The sequence below is a fragment of the Magnolia sinica genome, chromosome 13 (genome assembly GCF_029962835.1).
Source record: "Magnolia sinica isolate HGM2019 chromosome 13, MsV1, whole genome shotgun sequence".
Classification (NCBI taxonomy): domain Eukaryota; kingdom Viridiplantae; phylum Streptophyta; class Magnoliopsida; order Magnoliales; family Magnoliaceae; genus Magnolia; species Magnolia sinica.
Window position 1 is genome coordinate 43,178,245 of NC_080585.1, and position 22,024 is coordinate 43,200,268.

The 22,024-nt window shown below is 40.2% G+C and overlaps 1 protein-coding gene across 1 annotated transcript in view; it reads right to left on the reverse strand.

Moving 5' to 3' along the window:
• The window catches only part of LOC131223681 (cytosolic endo-beta-N-acetylglucosaminidase 1-like), an 86,115-nt gene that overhangs the window by 42,281 nt on the left and 21,810 nt on the right, over positions 1-22,024 (reverse strand). The window contains exons 2-6 of the mRNA XM_058219145.1: positions 15,636-15,773; positions 14,796-14,905; positions 14,186-14,297; positions 13,983-14,090; positions 11,109-11,221 (exon numbers count right to left, since the gene is read on the reverse strand). Coding sequence (XP_058075128.1) covers positions 11,109-11,221; positions 13,983-14,090; positions 14,186-14,297; positions 14,796-14,905; positions 15,636-15,773 — 581 coding nt within the window. The remainder of the gene's footprint in view (positions 1-11,108; positions 11,222-13,982; positions 14,091-14,185; positions 14,298-14,795; positions 14,906-15,635; positions 15,774-22,024) is intronic.

The window sequence follows — 22,024 nt, forward strand, 5'->3', positions numbered from 1 at the left end:
ATAGAGTCTCCTTCAAGGAAAACTCTCGCACTTACTTAAGCAAGAGCACCTCCCCTCCTAGCTCAACATTCAACTCATGTTATCATGTCCGCTAACTCTCTTTCAACATCAGACGAGGAAAGGTCCAAAGATAGCTCTTGTGAAGGCCAAATCACCATAGATTGGGGCTTTGCATAAATTCCTTTACTGCTCATCTTAAAAGGCAAAGCCTCGAACTTGACTAAAGGACTATCCTCCCCCTCAACACTCTTGTGGTACTTGATGAAGAGACATGAAAATTAAGAGGCAAAGCCTCCAACTTGAGATATAAGGGAGGGAGCTTGCACGTGAAAGACAAACCATGTCGCACTACACAAGTCAAATACCCCAATGAAATCGCACATGTTGGGGGTGACACAAGTGGCAACGTAGCATCGAGTGGACCCCCATTACTATGTGTCATCACCAGAAGAATGCAAAGGCCACCCGTCCAAGGAGAGGCGACCTCCCAATCACACATCCCCTGATGCAACCTCGAGAGCGCATGCGTCGTCCATTGCTACCTCGAGAGCCTCCAACCCTACTTTGATAAGAGACACTCGTTCGCCCTATGCCACGTCTCCCGTTCAACCAGATACGAAAACCATTTGTCTCAGACATAACAGTTGTCCCTTTTAAAGCTACCAACATCCTGAAAACCTCTCTCTCTCTCTCTCTCTCTCTCTCTCTCTCTCTCTCTCTCTCTCTCTCTCTCAAATCATGCCTATAGGGATGACAGTCGTCTTCTCAACCACCATCGCCATGCACTGCAATCAAGGTGTCCCGTATCGGTATCGGTTGGTGTAACGGTGACCTCCAAAACCGATACGGATACGGGGGCGTAACGGTGATACGGGGGCGTAACGGCCCGTAACGGTGCAAAATTTTTTTTTTGTCAAAAAAATATGAAAAGAATTTGACTACAAAATTCATATATTTAATTTTCTAACTATCTACTATCAATGATAGATATATTAGAATGAATGTAATATGAAAATATCTTACATTTAGGTGTTTGCAATTATTTTTGAGGGCCAAAATTCATGCGTAAATAGAAAAAAATATATAAAAAAAATATAAAATGGCACCCCAAATATGTAAAATGCACATTAACATGTTCTACTATGATTAACACATCATATGATGTCATTAAAACAGCAAAAGAATCATTAAAAAATGATTTTTCGAATTTTCAAAAAAAGGGCCAAAATAAATGCGTAAATAGAAAAAAATATAAAAAATATATAAAATGGCACCCCAAATATGTAAATTGCACATTAACATGTTCTACTATGATTAACACATCATATGACATCATTAAAACAGCAAAAGAATCATTAAAAAATGATTTTTCGAATTTTCAAAAAAAGGGCCGAAATAAATGCGTAAATAGAAAAAAATATTAAAAAAATATAAAATGGCACCCCAAATCTGTAAAATGCACATTAACATGTTCTACTATGATTAACACATCATATGATGTCATTAAAACAGCAAAAGAATCATTAAAAAATGATTTTTCGAATTTTCAAAAAAAGGGCCAAAATAAATGCGTAAATAGAAAAAAATATATAAAATATATAAAATGGCACCCCAAATCTGTAAAATGCACATTAACATGTTCTACTATGATTAACACATCATATGATGTCATTAAAACAGCAAAAGAATCATTAAAAAATGATTTTTCGAATTTTCAAAAAAGGGCCAAAATAAATGCGTAAATAGAAAAAAAAATATAAAATGGCACCCCAAATTTCTATAGATTTTCAAGTTGTTAAATAGGCATTATAATAGAGTCTCCTTCAAGGAAAACTCTCGCACTTACTTAAGCAAGAGCACCTCCCCTCCTAGCTCAACATTCAACTCATGTTATCATGTCCGCTAACTCTCTTTCAACATCAGACGAGGAAAGGTCCAAAGATAGCTCTTGTGAAGGCCAAATCACCATAGATTGGGGCTCTGCATAAATTCCTTTACTGCTCATCTTAAAAGGCAAAGCCTCGAACTTGACTAAAGGACTATCCTCCCCCTCAGCACTCTTGTCGTACTTGATGAAGAGACATGAAAATTAAGAGGCAAAGCCTCCAACTTGAGATATAAGGGAGGGAGCTTGCAGGTGAAAGACAAACCATGTCGCACTACACAAGTCAAATACCCCAATGAAACCGCACATGTTGGGGGTGACACAAGTGGCAACGTAGCATCGAGTGGACCCCCATTACTATGTGTCATCACCAGAAGAATGCAAAGGCCACCCATCCAAGGAGAGGCGACCTCCCAATCACACATCCCCTGATGCAACCTCGAGAGCGCATGCGTCGTCCATTGCTACCTCGAGAGCCTCCAACCCTACTTTGATAAGAGACACTCGTTCGCCCTATGCCACGTCTCCCGTTCAACCAGATATGAAAACCATTTGTCTCAGACATAACAGTTGTCCCTTTTAAAGCTACCAACATCCTGAAAACCTCTCTCTCTCTCTCTCTCTCTCTCTCTCTCTCTCTCAAATCATGGCTATAGGGATGACAGTCGTCTTCTCAACCACCATCGCCATGCACTGCAATGGCTCACTACATGTTGTTGCAGGCAGAGCCCCATGGCCACCTACCATGCCATCTCGATCCGGTTTGGCTTCTTGCCTCAAGGAGATTTAGACCCCATCTTCCCCAAGAGAATTCAACACAAAGTCCTCCTTCAAACAGCAACAAGTGTCCAACCAGATCGAGATGTCCTCCAGAGATGCATCCTTTCTTGGATGAGCCACCAAGGTCAACTGTTGAATATCAAAGGAGTTCTCGATTACTCAGGGATTGACCTTCACCTTTAGCCCCAAGTTCGTTCCAACTTCCAAACACATCTTCTCTCCCGAGAAGTTTTCCTCCTCTGATTTCGATGACTCCTCGTACAGACTCAGAACTGATCCCTTCCCGATAATCACATTCCTAAAGGATCTATTCCTTTCCCGATTTCCCACCTTTCCATCCTCTTCTACTCTCTAGGATACCTTCATGACTTCTCCCGCCTTCTACTTCTCATCCTCCCCTCCTTTATTGAGCTTCCCCTTCGAGGGGAGTCTATTAATCACCTTTAGACCATACTTCGCCTTTTGGACAGAGAGCCTTCTTCCCCCAAAACCATTCCCATTCAACACTATCACAACTTGAGAGGCTTCCTCTGCCAATTCAATCTAGACAAAGGCAAAACCCTGGATTCCCAAGTTTTTCAATCTTTTGGGATGACTACCTCCTTCACCACCCCAGTCGCCTGAAAAACCCATAAGAGATTGTTCCAATCCTCTAGAAAGTTTCCCACAAGCACTCCAATAATGGATTTGCACCTCTTATTGTTCTTCTTTTCCTCAATGGCTTCTTCTTCTTCACAACCTGGATCCAATGTTCGAAATATCAGTATCGCGTTATGTATCACACCCTTGGGATACAGATACGTATCGGTTATCACATGGAATATCTCGGTTGTATCGCTTAATGTATCATTGTTGTTGGAAACATGGGGAAACATGGGAAATTGGTCGAATTTTTCAACGAAATTTCAATGATTGTTAAAAAAGACATCAATACACACTTACAAATCAAAACATTACAAAAAACAAGTGCACATAAAGGGTTTTCTTTGTATGGGGTCCTAATCTATGCGTTGTCTAATTGAATTGATGCAAGTATATTCAAAGTCTATTCGTATAATTTATAAATGTAAGAAGACATGCAGAACAAGCAATACATTCAAAAGCAAAAGAAGAATCACTAGAATAGGTTACATACATGTTTGACTTTGATTATTTTTTTTCAATTTTCCGCAACTCGATCCTTCTCCTCCAAATCTCGAAATCAAAGTTCCCAATCCATGATTTTTCATGCAATGCAAGACATGAAAAATCATGGATTTGTAACAGTTTAACACTGATTTAACATGATTTATAGAAAAAAATAAAATAAAATGTTCGCCGGATCGAACGTATAGGATATATCCCACTACTAGTGTGTTTCGTATCGCACAGGTGGGATACAAGATACATCGTGGGATATATCGGCTGACATCGTCGATATTTAAAACACTGCCTGGATCCACTACCCATCTTTGAGCTTCTCCTTTATCTTCCCAACCCCCCTCACCCATTATTGTCAAAAGCATCCTCTATCACCTCCCTCACCCATCATTATGAAAACCATCCTCTATCACCTCCCTCACCCAATTATGCCCCTCACTATTCCAAATCTCCGAACTTCCTCTTCTAACCCCCACTCCCCTTTCCTCTCAAAATTCTCCTTTCCCTCCCCCTGGATCCACTACCCATCTTCTAGCTTCTACTTGATCTTCCCCACCCCTTACTTTTGAAACCCTCTTCTCTCTCACCTCCCTCACCCATTATTGTTGAAACCCTCTTCTCTCTCACCTAGTGATGCCCCTCACTGTTCCTCATCTCTGATCTTCCTCTTCTAACCCCTACCCCAATGATGCCCCTCACTATTCCTAATCTCCGAACTTCCTCTTCTAACCCCCACTCCCCTTTCCTCTCAAAATTCTCCTTTCCCTCCCCCTGGATCCACTACCCATCTTCTAGCTTCTACTTGATCTTCCCCACCCCTTACTTATGAAACCCTCTTCTATCTCACCTCCCTCACCCATTATTGTTGAAACCCTCTTCTCTCTCACCTAGTGATGCCCCTCACTGTTCCTCATCTCTGATCTTCCTCTTCTAACCCCTACTCCAATTCAACCCCTCCCTCGATAATCCCCCCCCCCCCCTCCTCCTCCTTTTCTCGTTCTCCCTTCCTCTTCTATCTGATTCCCATTTCTCGAAGTTCCTATGCCGTCAAATCGAAGCTGCAGGCTAAAGGAAGAATTTTTCATGCACCCAAAATCTATTCCCTCTACCCATGGTTATTCAAATAAATGTCTTGTTAAGCCTTTGGATTGCTTACTAGAATCACTAATGACAACTAATTGGTTGGAACAAGAAGAAAGGTAAGAAAAGGAGGATGAAATTTTATTGATGATAAAAAATTATGTAAGTAAAGCTCAACAATATAAATCTAGAGACAGCGACTTAAATTAACTTGCCCCATTGGGGAGGGAGGGAGGGTAAGAGAGAGAGAGAGAGAGAGAGAGAGAGTTCCCCTTTTAGATCCAGGCAAGGACTAGCTTACACCATTCCTATAATGCACCACACCAATCAAATGACTGATTAAGCGCACGCAAATTGAGGGCAACTTTATCACTAGGCAAACACCCACTTCTACCATTTTCTCCTCTAAGGGCATGTTTGTTTAAGTAGTGATCCAAGGGAAAAGAAAGGGAAAGGTAATAATTACCTAATGATGATTTCCATGACAATTATCAAAACATCGGTTCCAATTTTGAGTTCTTGTTTTTATCTTTAGAAAAATTTTGAGTTCTTGTTTAAATGGCAAGTGAAAATCTTATATTTCTCTCACTATGTTCACCCAGTTTATTTTGTTAAGAATCCAAATTATGGAAAAGTGTAATGATTGCTTGGTAGAATCCACCCTTTCCTTTGTTAACCAAACAACACAAACTGTCACATCAAATGAAAACCCTTTTCCTCATCCATTTTTTGGCATGGAATCCATGTTCTCCAAACATGGGCTAAAGGAGATTGAGATGACCAAAAGTGAAATAAGAGAGTATGAAATATATCCCATTTACGCTTATGAAAACCTTTTTCCTTTTCCATTATTTGGCATGGAATCCATGGTCTCCAAATATGGTCTTAACGAGATTGAGATGAACAAAAGTGAAATAAGAGAGTATGAGATATATCCCATTTACGCTTATGTCACCTAAAAAGTTATGAGAATTGTACTTCTTCAGCCTTTCCTAGATTGCTTGTGTGGCAGCGGTTATCATAAGATGTTTTATCAAGATTGAAAATCATGTTTGAAGGGCTTGTTTGTAAAAAGTGATAACAAAAGTGCAAACATGGAGCCCCCTTCTCAATGCATCTAGGCAACAAAAACAAATCGAATCAATTTGTGTTTTTTATGGGAACATCATGCGCACACGCACGCCCCCCACCCTACGCACGTACTCAAGGAGGAGGAAGGCCCCACTATCGATCTGGATCGACAATGACATCTATGGAGGACCTCTTAGTTAGGAGGTTGTGATATGGATCATTGGAGTGGACCCGATCATCATGTGAATCCCACCAGTGGATCTCATGATTGTGGCCCACTGCCCTAGATGATCTAGGATTTTGAGTTTTGCTTATTGTCGCTATTAGAAACATTATGAACGGTTTTGATTGCGTTGATTAGTTGTTATTTTTGTTACTTCGTCTGTAAGTCTTAGTGTGTGCACATGGAGTGGCTTTTGAGGTTTAGGTTTTTCTTATAAATAGGCAACCCCATGTAGGTATTTTTCATTGAAGTTTATGAGTAAAATTCTGCATTTTTTCTTCCCTATCCCTCTGAGTTGAAGAAGTTAATTGGGTGTGAAACCCTCCCTTCCTCGAAGGGCTAGCTACCGTGGTACGAAGCCACAACTATCCCAAATCGTCCTCACCTCCTCCACCCCACATCCACCATCTTCCACAGCCCTCCCATCTTCAAATTTATCCTTTTTTGTGCCCAAGTTCCCCACTACAGCAGATTTCCAGATTCTGGCCAACCAGAGGGGTTGAAACTTCGGTAGAGCACCACGCACACACTGTAAGTCGGATCGTCATGAAACTTGGTGTGAGGTGGTCCTCCCCTGGCCGACCAAGCCCTAGGTAGCCTTTTTCAGTTTCGTGGGTCCCACACACGTGCGGCCAGGCAGTCACGCACGTGCACCCAGGTGGGCCTGTTGTCCACAAGCAAAATCCTTCACGGGTTCTTCTCTCTCCTCTATTTCTCTCCTCTCTCGCCTTAAATCCCAAACCCTAACCCTAGAAAATCCTATATTCCAAGTATTTCCAACTTTTGTAAATCCTAGGTTTTTCCCTATTTGAAACATAGTGAATCTCTTGAATTAGGGAACAGTCCTTTGCAGGATTGGATGAATCTTACACTCCATTAGGTATTGTTTGGTTTATAATTTTACTTGATCTAGCCCAAAACGTGAGTAGACTTAGACCCTCGTAGATTCCCCTTGTTGAATGTTTAAACGTATGTGGGACGTGGATTTTTTTTGTGATTGTTTAGAAATTGGTATGATCTAAAGCTTGAAATCTTTCACCTCAAATTTAATTTCATGTCTTGCATCAAATTTGGTATCAGAGCTTAGGTTTTTTTTATAGGGGAATGCATTGCATGTTTAGGGTTCAGTTTACTTATGTCCATTATGCATCAAGTCTTCTCATACAGGGCAGTTTGGGACCCATCATTCACGATATGGGCTGCTGAATTTTCGTTGTCAAAAAATCCCCAAATTTCATGGCTGAATTTTCTGTTAACAAATTATTTAGGTAGTTATATTGCTGGAATTTTAGTAGCGTTGTGTAGTTTCCCTCATATAGTCTTAGACGCATATAGTTGCATTAGAGGGTCTTTGAGTTGAGTGAGTGGTTGTATGCCCACATGTACTGGTTGTGGTTTTGGTTTGCACCGTACGCTAAACATGGAGCAATTATAAGAGTCAATGGACAACATAACCTGGCAGTTTCAGTCTTTTGGTAAGTGCTTGGAACAACGTATTGACCAACGCTTGGATCAAATTAATGTGCACGTTACCTAACTAGAGACCTCCACCCGGGCAAACCCCGCCATGGGCGAAAATGCCCAATCTCAGACAAGTGGTTAGGAGGACAGACAAAGGAATGGGGGTGGCCAAAGGAATTGTCATGGGCGAGCACCCGTGCACCCACACCGCGAGGGGCATCATGATCATTATGACCCAGATGCGCAACTCCTCAAGGGAGTTACAGTAGAGGACCCTCCGTTTGATGGCCAATTGGACATTAATACTTTTCTAGATTGGTTGGCGGATATGGACCACTATTTTGAGTGGTATGACATGTCGGATGCTCTTCGAGTCCAATTTGCCAAGATGAAGCTTATGGGCCAAGCAAAGAGGTTTTGGGCTACTGTGGAGCGAAAGAAAGAAAGGTCGAGAGAGCCCTCAATAGTCTATTGGGGAGAAATGAAAAAAACTCTTAAGCAAAAGTACCTCCCTTTCTCTTATCACTTGAGGTTGGTTGAAGAATGATAGTCTCTTCGACAAGGATCCATGAGTATGGCTGAATACATTGAGAAGTTCGAAGAGTACTTGTCCCGATATGAAGTTGAAGAGGATCCCGTACTCACTCTTGCTTGATTTAAGACGGGTCTCCATTCTGACATTAGGAGAGAATTGCTCGTCAAGGACATAGACACTCTTAAACAGATGTATCAAGTAGTGCTGGAGGTCGAGCAATACCTTGAAGCATAAGTGGGAAGGTGGTTTGAGTCTCGTGATTCTAGCACTAAGGTCAACCCTTCTAGGGCTAAACTTGGCACTAGATATCAGTACAAGCCTTCCAGTACTTCTCAGTCTAGGCCCAAGGATGATAAGGGTAAAGAAGTTGTCGGGTCTAGCTCACGCTGAAGACTAGGTGTTTTACATGTCGGAGGTTTAATCACTTTACCCACTAGTGTGGCACGAAAAAGGGCACCAAGGTGTTCCTTATTGAGGGGCAAGTAAAAGTAGTGCCCCCAGAAAGTGACAGTGAGCAGGAAGAATATGAGCCAGCAGAAACCCCTAGTGATGAGGAAGAGGGAGCGCAGGAGTCCGCGACCCTTACAGTTGTGCATTGCGTCTTTGCCCAAGCAAAGAATACCAATGATTGGCGCCACAACACGATCTCCGATACTTACGCAAAATGTAGTGATAAGAGCTACAAGATGATCGTGGATAGCGATATTTATGCCAACGTGATATCAACTGGCACTGTGAGCCATCTGGGCTTGAAGGCTGAAGCCCATCATCAACCCTATAGAGTGTCTTAGGTTGATGAAACTTCCATTCCAGTCTCGCACCGTTGTCTTGTTCCTATTCAGTTTGGATCATATAAAGACACACTTTGGTGTAATGTTGTTCCTATTCGGTTTAGGACATATAAACCTAGGAAGCCTATTAAACTTGTCCCTATGTCCCTGTCCCATAGGCCATCAGAGTCTGTAAAGTCCTTTGCACATCACATTCATTCATTGCATCAAGAAATCAGGCGAAAGATCAATACTAGTAATGAGCATAACAAAATTTCTGCAGATCAACATAAACGATTCAAGGAATTCAATGTAGGGGACTCCGTGATGGTCCACATCAAGCCAGAGCGGTACCCTCAAGCAGTCGTTCGTAAATTACACGCGTGTAGCGCTAGACCATTCAAAATTATAAAATGAAACGATCTCGATGCGTACGTGGTAGATCTTCCAACTTCCATGGGAATTAGTTTCACATTCAATGTGGAGGATCTAATTACATTTCAAGCGACCACTAATACATTATCCAGCCTTTCACCGAACATCCCGATTCCCCAGACCTTTCCTTTGATCCATGGCCTCTTCCCGACCCATCTTCCCAGCCTCTACCTCTCATGCCTACCCTTCTCACACCCAGAGAGGAGATAGAAGATATTTTGGACCATCAGATAATCAAATAGTATCGACGTTCGACGGCGGGTTTCAAAAATTCCTGGTCAAGTGAAAGTCACACCTAGCTTCAGACAGTACGTGGCTCACTGAGGAGGAGCTTCAAAGACTTGATCCTGACATTTTGAAGCAGTTCAAGAGTTTTGTTTCACCAGTGAAGAAACTTTCGCAGTCGAGGAGAGTTGATGGGGACATCATGCTCACACGCATGCCCCCCACCCTACACACGTACTCAAGGAGGAAGGCCCTACTATCGATCTGGATCGACGACAACATCTATGGAGGACCACTTAGCTAGGAGGTTGGGATATGGATCATTGGAGTGGATCCGATCATCATGTGGATCCCACCATTGGATCTCATGATCGTGGCCCACTACCCTAGATGATCTAGGATTTTGAGTTTTGCTTATTGTCGCTATTAGAAACATCATGAATGGTTTTGATTGCGTTGATTAGTTGTTATTTTTGTTACTTCGTCTGTAAGTCTTAGTGTGTGCACATGACGCAGCTTTTGGGGTTTAGGGTATTCTTATAAATAGGCAACCCCATGTAGGTATTTTTCATTGAAGTTTAGGAGTAAAATTCTGCATTTTTTCTTACCTATCCCTTTGAGTTGAAGAAGTTAATTGGGTGTGAAACCCTCCCTTCCTCGAAGGGCTAACTACCGTGGTGCGAAGCCACAACTCTCCCAAATTGTCCCCACCTCCTCCACCCCACATCCACCATCTTCCACAGACCTCCCATCTTCAGATTTATCCTTTTTTGTGCCCAAGTTCCCCACTACAGTAGATTTCCAGATTCTGGCCCACCAGAGGGGCTGAAACTTCGGCGGAGCACCACGCACACACTGGAAGTCGGATCGTCGTGAAACTTGGTGTGAGGTGGTCCTCCCCTGGCCGACCAAGCCCTAGGTGGCCTTTTTCAGTTTCATGGGCCCCACACATGTGCGGCCAGGTAGTCACGCACGTGCGCCCAGGTGGGCTTGCTGTCCAGACGCAGAATCCTTCTCAGGTTCTTCTCTCTCCTCAATTTCTCTCCTCTCTCGCCTTAAATCTCAAACCATAACCCTAAAAAATCTCAGATTCCAAGTATTTCCAACTTTTGCAAACCCTAGGTTTTCCCCTATTTGAAATATGGTGAATCTCTTGAATTGGGGAACAATCCTTTGCAGGATTAGATGAATCTTACACTCCTTTGGGTATTGTTTGGTTTATAATTTTACTTGATCCAGCCCTAAACGTATGTAGGCTTGGACCCCCGTAGATCCCCCCTGAATGTTTGAACGTATGTGGGACGTGGATTTTTGTGTGATTGTTTAGAAATTGGTATGATATAAAGCTTAAAATCTTGCACCTCATATTTAATTTCATGTCCTGCATCAGTTTTGTATTCAAACAGCCCTAAAATAATCTTTTTACAATGCATCAGTAAAATAATCACCAAGAACTTGCATAAGACAAAGTTCACAACTTTAAGGGGGGAAAAACCAACTTACCGATTTTGGGCAGTCTGAAAGTCAGGTTTTTGTTTTGTTTCATAGACCCACCCAGGAGCGAATATGGCAGCTGACACATCATCCTTCTTCAGTACATCAAGTGCAACATTCATCTAACATGCAAAGAGTTATTAGAACTATAAATTAGCTAGAACGATTTCTCTCATGATGTCGAAAATATGTAACAAAAACACAAATTTAAAAAGTATATATATTGTAAGTTGTAACACGAGTCTATTTCCCTCTCAAAGAAAGCTTGAAGAACCAAGGATTCAAAGGCCATTATCATCATTTAAGCCTTATCCCTATTTATTGGGGTTGGCTGAGGATTTGAAGATACAAACAAAAAATAAGGATGTGTTTGGCTGCCACTCATTTTTCATTATGCATTAAATCTGCAAATGACATGCAGATGCCAAGAAAGCTGCTCCCTCCCCATTCTTTCAAAAAGGAAGAAAAAAAAAAGTGAGTGAAGGTTGCTTGACTGCCTGTTGCACGTGTTAAAATATGAGATGTTTTCAAAAATTCGAACCATTCATCAGACACGCCATCAAAAAAAAAAAAACACACACATGGTTGAAGTTTCAGGCCCATTGGATGATTAAGTGAGCCGCGATCTCATATTTAATTCTAGCCATTGGTATGCTTCTGATAGGTGTCTGTGCCTATCGGAAGAAAATAAGATAAAACACGTTTTTCAGTGGCAAAAAACATGCCCTAAAGGATTTGAGTTAATAACATACCCTCAACTACACTAGTAGGTTCAATAAGCCGTGCGCTTTTATATGAGCACCATCCCATGGTCACTAAACCCCAAGAGGCTCCACATGAATTATGGTGCACGTGATTAATGGCAGAATTATTATAAACCTGGATTATGACCCCATTCTTGTGTCTCATGAGAACCATGTCAGGTAAGTATATTTCAAATCCAGAAGGATGTTCCCAAGTCTGATAGCCAGAATTCCAATTGTATACAATAAAAGAAAAATGAAAAACAATTTTTGATAGCAGTAAAGAACAGTATTCAATTTCTCGAGAATACTAAATTGCACACCAACCATATTTTTTTTCAATAGATGATCGATATAAAAGTCAAAAGAATATCCTCTCCCTAACTGGTCCAGTATTTGACCTAAAGTGATCGTATAGAAGCTAAAAAAACTACTTCAATTGAATGATACATGATTTCTGAAGGTTATGGGTACAGTCAAAGGGAATAGCTTTTTGCCAAAATAAATAACCATCACGTTTCAAACTTTCAGATAGGGTTTGAGACAAAAAACGAAGTGGTGTTCACATGATGCAGTTCCTGTTTTCCACACTACAAGTCTACAACAGACTTTCATGCCGTTCCTATACATTATGCTAAAAAACCCTTCATAAAGTTTGCAATTCGGGGTACATCCAGACCCATCCTCTCCCTCCCTCAAATTTTATTAACCAGAAAAAGAGTAAAGACAAAGAATCATGAAACCTGATACAGCAAGCACCTTGTGCTCTAAGATTCATCAAAGAGATAACAGGACAATTAAAAAAAGATTTTTGAATAGACCCACATTCAGTATACTTCTCAAAAACACCTCCCCCGGAGTAGAAATATTGTGAAAAGATCTGCGGTTGTGTTCAGCCTAAATCCACCAAAGGCACAAGAATGCAAAGCCTCCACAAACCACCCTTTTGGCCAGCAACAACCATCATGCAAGGCTAAAAGGACTCATTGGATTGAAGCATCACCAGGAAAATCCTGAAAAGATCAAGGAACTTTCCCCAGATAGTCCTTGCAAATCACAATGCAAGAATAAGTGGTCCATCATTCAGCATTCCGAAGGCATAAAAAACAGTATTTGGAATTATCATTTGCCTTCTACTCAAGATCACTATTTAGCACCTTGCTCTTTCCCATGATCCAGCTGAAATCAATAACTCTTGGTGACCAGAACGGGAACAAATATGCTTCCCGTTTTCAGATGAGATTTGTTAAAATATTCTTCCCATTTTGGGCCATGTTAGAGAAGAATTTCTTTCTTTCATAGGTTTGATTATGTTAGCCCTTGTTCCAAGCCGGGCCTCATTAGGATGCTCCAGCTTGAGGGGGAGTATTGAAAGTTTGATAGTTGAATAAGGCCTTGTAATAAGGCCAATAGGGCCCATTCACAAGTCCATGTAATAAGGCCCATAAAGCCCATTCACATTTTTACTATTGTAAATAAGAGTAGAGGGCTAGGGTTTTTCAATACACCCTAAGCATCTCATGTTCTTGCTATCTCTCACCTCTTTCTCTCTTTTATTGTTTCTCTCTTCCATCTTTCTTCTGTTGCTTCTCATAGGCCCTTGAGATTAGCACCATGTAGGTGTTTAATAGGCCATTTGGATGTCCTAAATCGGAACTGCAGAAACTGTTTTTCTGGGTTCAAGGCCAGAGTTTTCATGAAAAATCGCTGTCAATTGAACTTTTCAAAGAATTTTTCATAACCGGACCAGATTTTAGGCACCCTTCACCCTTCTTTTTCCCTTCATCCTCCCCTCACTAGAGTCCAAAGCTCAACAGGAATTCCACCAGAAATAAGGTTTTTCCACTAAAAAATTTGACTATTAAATATGTGATTTCAATTAATCACCTAAAAATGAGTTGATCTCATTGTTGTTAACAGCAATTATGCATTACAGATCTTGATCTCTAAACATAATTGTGTTTTAGAGATGAAGATCTCTAATACATAATTACTGTTAACTAAAATGAGATCAACTCATTTTCTGGTGTCTACCAAACAGGGTCTTAACTTTTTTAATAATCCAATTTTTAAAAACAATTCATCCAAAGTTCCAAACAGGGCCAAAGATTATATTTGACAGGATACAAATTCAACATACAGTCCATTGTCCACCACCATATGTGCCTCGACCAAAAACATCAATACCCATGTAAACATCAAACTTTCGCTCACCAGCTACAGCAGCTGAAAGTTTCGGGTAATTTTCCTGCAAAAAACCAGCGACATATTTGAGTGTTAAGAAAACAATGGAAGGTGAAATCACAGATTGAGACGAGTAGAGGAAAAGGAAGGGGTATTGACCATCCACGAATAATTGACAAATATGCCATCACATAAATCAAAGAAAGGTTTGTTTAGCTCATTCAGTTGATTTTGCCACCTAAGATTGCCATTTATAGTCACACTATCATACCTGCATTACCAACAATAACTGATGACAGCATGAGTCAAGAAGGCAGACACAACCAAAGAAATTTCAATGACGGGGTGAGAGACTGAGAGTCGAGTAGACAAATTTGGGTATTTTCCACCATTAGTAAAATGGTGGTGACTCATCCACCATACACGTCATGACTGCACAGCAACAAAGAGTCAGAAACATTGGCCCTCCTGAGCATGGAGCATATCTTGAACACCAATGCATAAAATAATCATAATCATCTAATTGGAGCCATGAAATGGATGGTTAAAATGAAAATGGCCAGCTGTCCAAATGCAAACTCCAATACAGATAATTAAGATCAGGGTATGCTCCACCCAGAATGGGCCACACGGTTAGGGAGGTCTCGTCTTATGAACATGAATGCTGCATAAACAGTGGATGAGCTACCACCATTCAAGAAATGATGGAAAACACACATAGGTCTGGCCCCCCAACTATTAAGAATAACAGTTATCCTAGAAAAGTTACCATATGACGAGAGAGTCAGGCACATGGGCGTGCATGGTCTGAGTTAAGTGATTGACAAATTCTTTCAAGTTAGGGATTTGCTCCTTATTCAGTTGAACCTCCATATTGATCTACAAGAACAATTCATTGTAAATTTTGGACAGAACGCCAAAAGAATGTGCTTCTCAAATTTCAAGATCATCTATTACTCTATTCAATGTATTTCGTGCATCCATGATTTAACTTCCTTTTCTATGATAAACAATCAATCCATCATAAAGTTCCGCTTATAATTGGATAATGACTTAAATCAGAGCAGTCCTGCTATACTCAGTGTGATGGTTTTGGATCCACATATGGCCACATGTGACAGTGTGGAATGTATAAGTGAGGTCCAAGCCATCCATTAGTGCCTGCTATGTAGCTGCTCTGGCCCAAGAAATAGCTAGTCCAACCATTACGTGGTCATACATATGTTGAATGTGGGCCCTAGGAAACTTTTTTCCCATCTTTTTTCATATTCCATTTTTAGTACAGAATGGCTCAATAGATGATTGCAAGGCTCTGATTTTGGGCCAGGGCATTTACAAAATGGAATCCCCGCATATCCACAAGAATGTGGGCTTGGCAAAATGCATCAAATCCGTTATACAAATAATCCAGACAATGTTTTCACCCCAAAATAAAAAGAAAAAAGAAAAAACTCCTTCCGATAAACAAAGAATCAAAAAAAAAAAAAGAAGAAATCCTTTAAAGGATGAATGTATTAGAAACTAAAATTGGGACCACCAAAATCAACCAGGCAAGCATTCATATTAACTTTGCAAAAAGAAGGTAAAGCATGCAAAAAAATCAAGTTACCAGCCAGCCATCAAATCCTAAGGTGGCAGCAAGCTCTGTCAGCAGCTCCGCGTACATTTGAGCAGACTCCTTTGTAGATAGAACTGTATTGGCAATAACTTTCCCTTCGTCCCATTCCGTGATGAATGTCCCCAATATCTTCATATTCATGCATCGACAATATCAAACATAAGTCCAAAAACAAGTGAAAATATCTGACCTTCATTCATTCATCTAAAATCAAATGCAAACCCAAAACTAATATGCAAGAAAACACACATTTCAGCCACCTCAATCCAGAAGTTAACAAAGACGATTATTAGTCTACAATAGAATAAATATAGTTCTCCACTTCTATGGCCTCTGATTGGCAGATGAAATAGGTGGTCAACATGAAACATAGAGGGTGTCATGTCGCTTTACCAGTGACCCAATTTTAGGGCAACAATTTCCTCGTTCTACCTGTCCTTTTCCAAAAGCTAAAACACAAGCTAAAAGCAAAATAGAAGCCATGTAAGTCCAAGGGCGTGGTGTCCTCCTGGCCTCCAAGTGCAACTGCTGCTCTTTCAGCGCGTTCAGGGGCCACTCGACAGAGACCCTCCGGCACCCTTTCATCATAAGTTCGCTAGCTGCCACGTGCTGCGAATTTTTTGGTCAGATTTTTGGTATCTCCTGCAGGGTGTACCAGCAAATTGAAGTTCGGCTAGCCAACTGGTGGAATTTTTCTCCTCTGATTGGTCGGTCATCTCCCTTCCAGAAGCTAGCTCCATGCTTCATCCTTGGGGAAATTTGGAAGTGCAGAAATGCAGCCAGATTCGACGGGAAGTCCATCTCGGCGGAGGAGGTCATAGCTAAGGTGAAATGGTGGCTTTCTCTACTCGCCAACCGCTCTCCGGCTCCTCTTTTCCCCCCTCCAAGCATAGAAATTGCAGCGGAACTGGGTTTCTCTGTTTCTCCACATCTCTGGAAGCCTCCTAAGTTCGTAAAATGGGTCAAGCCTCAGTTGGGCTGGGCCAAGTTGAATGTAGACGGATCGGCTAGAGGCAACCCGGGTCTTTCGGGTGGTGGTGGACTTTGCAGAGGAGACAAATGGGAGTTCATTTTTACCTTTTCGGAAGGCTATGGGATCGCCTCCAACATCTACGCGGAGCTCCGAGCAGTGCACGATGGTCTTTCATATTGCTGCAGTTTGGGTCTTTCTAAAGTTGTGGTCGAATCCGACTCTAAGCTCGTGATGGATTTTATGAATGGGAATGTCAGCCCGGGATGGAAATGGGCCTATTGGATTGCCAGAATCAAGAGATTCAGTACTCTTGGGCATCTCAGATTCATCCATATCTTCAGAGAAGGCAATGGGCCTGCTGATCATATGGCTAGAATGGGCAGCATATCTCAATCTTCCACATTTACTCATCAGATCTCTCTCCTTCCTTGCCTTGTCAGGGGAAGCCTTTTCCTTGATAAGGTGGGCCTGGGGGCCATCAGGCTTAGCTCAGTCTCTGGTTAGCTGTGTTATGGTTTTCAACACTTTGGAGGACATTTCAGCGTCAACACTCCTTCCTATTTATAGTGAGTGAATTGCTGCTTCCTTTTGCCTTGGCGGATGGGCTCATGGGTCTAGGTCGTAGTCCTGGTGCAGCTGCAGGGTCAGTTGCTCTTTTAGGCTGGCTGTTTCTTCTCTCTGGGATGCAGTGTGTGAGCAGCCTTGGATCTTTGAGGAGGCTGGCTTTTGGTGGATTTCGGGAGTGAGATCTTTTTAGTCAGTCATTTGGTCTCCTAGTTTTCTGCTGCAGGTCTTTTTCTTTCTTCCTTTTGCTCAGGGTCATATGATAGGCTGCTCTGGGGGTTTTTGACCCAAGCTGCTGCCTGAATTGTAATCAACTCTTCTCCATGTAAATAACAGTTTTTATTATAATAAAATTATAATAAAAAAAAAAAATTTAAAAAAAAGCCATGTAAGTCTACAAAACATGAACCTAATACACAAGTTCACGTATCTTCCCTATGCATAGTTCTCTTTGCTGGTGAACGGTGTTTTAAATATCAACAATATCGGCCGATATATCCCATAATATATCTTGTATCCCACCTGTGCGATACAAAACGCACAGGTAGTGCCGATAAATCCCACATGTTCAATCCAATGAGCATTTTCAATCTCCAATCCCTTTTTTTTTTTGGAAATTATGTTAAATCTGTGTCAAATGGTTATAAATTCATTGGTTCTTCATGTTTTGCATAAAAAATCATGGAGTCGGAGCTTCGATGTCAATATCCATTGGTTCTTAATGTTCTCCGGGTTCTTTTCAAAATTTTCCTTCAACCAACTATCAATTGAGACTAATTTCAAAGTATTTAAGAGTATTTGATGAAATGATTATCACATACACTCCAATTTTGAAATTTGAGTGTATGTGGTCCAATTTGGGGGAAATTGGGGAACTTCAAAATTTCCTGAATTTCTCCCAAATTGCTTGCAATGTTGCACTCCAAACATGAAATCAAGCACATACAAGGGCTGATCTACTGATTTGTTAAGTCCTTGTCAATTTTCAAAAAATAAAAATCATTTTTTTTTATTTCCCTTCAACCAGCTGTCAATTGAGACTAATTTCGAAGTATTTAGGAGCGTTTGATGAAATGATCATCACATACACTATAAATGTTATTAAGGGGAAACGATCATCACATCAAACAGCGCATAACTTATGACCCCATACAAAGGAAACCTATTATGTGCACTTCCTTTTTGAGATATTATTATTTAAAAGTGTGTATTAAGGTCTTTTTTAACAATCCCTGAAGTTTCATTGAAAAAATCAATCATTTTCCCAATGTTTCCCCATGTTTCCTAAAAAGTGAGATAAATTACCCGATACAAACGATATAACCCAAGCAATAACCAATACATAATTGTATCCCAAGGAAGCGATATATAACGCAATACCGAAAAATTTATTTGCCTATTCAATCACAAATTCGGTAACAAAATTTATTCATCTATTCATTTAGAACTCTTATAACTATTGTGTTAGCCAACACCTAAGAACATATTCCACATGTGCCGATGTGATTTTTCAGCACAACTCTTATAACTATTATACAACTTACTTTCCCCACATATGCCAATGTGGTTTTTCAGTGTAAGATATAGACTACTCATCAGGTGGAGTAAGCAATCTGTGTTGTGGACTAAAAATTGGTGGGTCCAACATGTGTAAGTCAAGTGGGGACCTTTTAATGATCTATTTTCTTCATGCAAACGTGGCCCACCTAATGACTACATTGGCCCTAATTTTGGGCTAGGACATTTACTGTGCAGCATACCTGATGAACTGATAGGATATCCCACACAATCCAAATTGGCATATTTGGGAAGAAGGATTTCAAGGTCCGGCTCTCACAAGTAGCCAGCACATCTCTTGGTTTAAAGAGATTCTTAATCTTGTTAAAGATTTCTAGTTGACGTAGAACGGATAGGAATTTGGATGAAGAGTAAAGAAGAAGAAAATAGGAGAATAAGCACACCAAACAATTCAAAGAGGATACTTCTAGGGTTTTCACCCTCTGCAAGAGAAACTTTTCACTAAAGTATCAAAACTATTTTTCCTTATTCAATACTCATATATCATCTACAAACCTATTATACATATAAAAGAAACCAAACCTAAACTTAAACTCATCCATGAAACATTATAAAATTTCAATGTCCTTCCGGGACCATACCCAAGATGCATTCAGACCACTCAAGATGGCTAAATTGAAGACTTGACCATCAAAACACATATTCAAGACCAGATTAGGCTGACCCAACAATCTTGATCAAAGTTCAGACAGATTCGATGGTCCAAATTAAAGATTTGGACCATTCAACCAAAAGATTGTTGATTGGGACCACATCGAGTGTCTAGATTAATTTGATTGAGGACCTATCAAATAAAGGGCATGATATCAATTCTGGATCCCATTCATGATCTAATTAGACTATGGAGTCCACAAGTACAATAGAATGATGACCTCAATATTCCTTCGTGCCTTTTTGCTTATGGACCAATGGACCTCACAAATCCATAAAATTGTGTACAACCATGTGCAGTGTATTTTGGTTATTTTGGATAAGATCTTTCAAGACTTGGAATCTCCCGGCGGATGTTTATTTCCCTTTTGCATCAGAAGTCCAGGTGTATCTTCTCTAGGTATCTATTTAGTGTTTGTGAGTTGTATGCATTGCTTGAATTATCTCCGATATTATCGTTATCTCCAGCTTGGCAATATCGATAACACCCGTAGCATTAGAAATTCCAGGCATCAGCAATGTATCGCTAAGTATCGCCAACGTATCCATATCATCAACATTTTCAGTTGTGTAAGTTCCAAGCGTCGCTTGTATTGCGAATGTATCAATATCACCAATGTATAACCAATACTTTCGACTGTGTAAATTCTAGGTGACACTTGTATCACAAGTGTATCGATGATATTTCAATAATATCGCCAACATAGAGATCACATAAAGTTTGTTTATTAAAAAAATCTATTTCAAAATTTTATGTGAGCACATTGTTGTATGCAGTTTTCGATTTGTCGTTGCTAATATTGATAATATCTCAATATTATCACATGCACGATATCAGGACCACAATCTTTTATTTCCTTTCCAGTTGTTGATGATTTCATTGCAAAATATCGTGAGTTGTCGATATTCTGCAATATAGATGGATGTTTGGATGGAAGGTTGGATAGATGATTGGATGGTTAAATGGGATGGTTGGGATGGTTAGACTGTTTCTTACGATGACACATGCTTTTAAGACTCAATTAAATGGAAACTTATTCTGTATGCATTCTTTTTGCAAAACATTTAATCCTAAATATGCAAATATGTGTATTTTAGCATGATGCAAGACACACGATTTAATACTAACATGCAAAGTGGAGATTATGAAAGAGTCCATAAAGTAATTCAATTAACAAAAGATGTTAACCTACCAAGTAATTAAGAGTAAACAATAGGAAATAAAATCTAATTTAACTTAAATCACATGCCCGCATTCTAAGAAATCATATAAATCAATTAAAACTAAGACCGATGGAAGGATAGAACTTCCAATTTAGCATAGGCACGTTCCACGCTCAAGAGACAGATTTGTAGGTTTTATGATTAGGGTTTGAAAGGGAAAAATCTGAAATTTGGAAAATTAGGGTTCCTGGGAATTGGGGATTTTGGAATTAGGGTTTTTAGAAATTGGGGAAAATAAGAAATTGAAGATCTAGGGTTTAGAAGGTTGTAATGGAAGAGAAAAGGGGAAGATAAGAGAAGAAGAAGAATTCCTTTCGAAGAAGAGAGGGGAGGGATGTAAGAAGAATACTACCTTTCGAAGAAGAGGAAGAGAAAGGATGTACCCTGGGGAATCCACCACCAAACAAGTTTCTACCCTTCCATAATTTAATTAGAAGAGAGGGTTAAAATTTAAAATTAAAATTAAAAAAACTAAAAAATAATGAGGAAAATTCATTCACGCAAGAGAGTTTCTCTCTTCTTTTTTTCTTCTCAAATCTCCACTAGGGTTGGAACTCCACCCTCCCTGTGCTTTTATAATTAAAAATTCAGAATTAAAATGTAGCATAATTACAACTATGTAACTCACTTAAGTGGCCCATCATCCAAAATAAGAAAACTAAAACATATATTATTAATCTCAACCATCAAATAACTCGTAAAAATAACCAAAAAAAAAAAATTTTTAAACATAAAGAAAGCAAGATCAGATTTCAAGGGACCCAGATCTAAAAGATATGATGGCCCAATGGCCTGAAATAGAAATCCTATGACTAAAACGATCTCCTAAGTAGCCCACATGCATCATCCCAAGGTAGGGTCTTCCTGATGTACGTCCAATGCATGCGTGGTCTTCAAAATGGCCCGGCAGGCCCCATCTGGAACTCATCTCCCATCCACAAAAAAAGATGCGGTGATGTGAGTGGTCGTCTCTGTCTCTGGTACATCCAAGTAGGTCCTCTGATGTCCCCATCATAGCATCTCCTAAAGTTTCACTAAAAATTCTACAATTTTCCCATGTTTTCCCGCATTTCCAGTTATCAGCGATATTATCGGCGATATCAATATTGTTTCCGTATCCCTAACCAACGAAACTTGTAGCGATACTGATACTTCGAACACTAGTTGTATGTATAAGTTAAAATATCCAAGTCCAGATCTAGGAGGATTCTATTTTGCAAGGTTTATAAAATACCATGAGCCATTCATATGAGGAAGTTATGATGAATATTATTAAAAGAATGCTTTCAGTCTTTTAATCTAGTAATGTGATTGTTTTCCTCTTCTAGTGCAATGCCATTAGAATCGTGGTGGGACCCCATGAATGGGTGGTGTGACTTTGCCTAGTTAT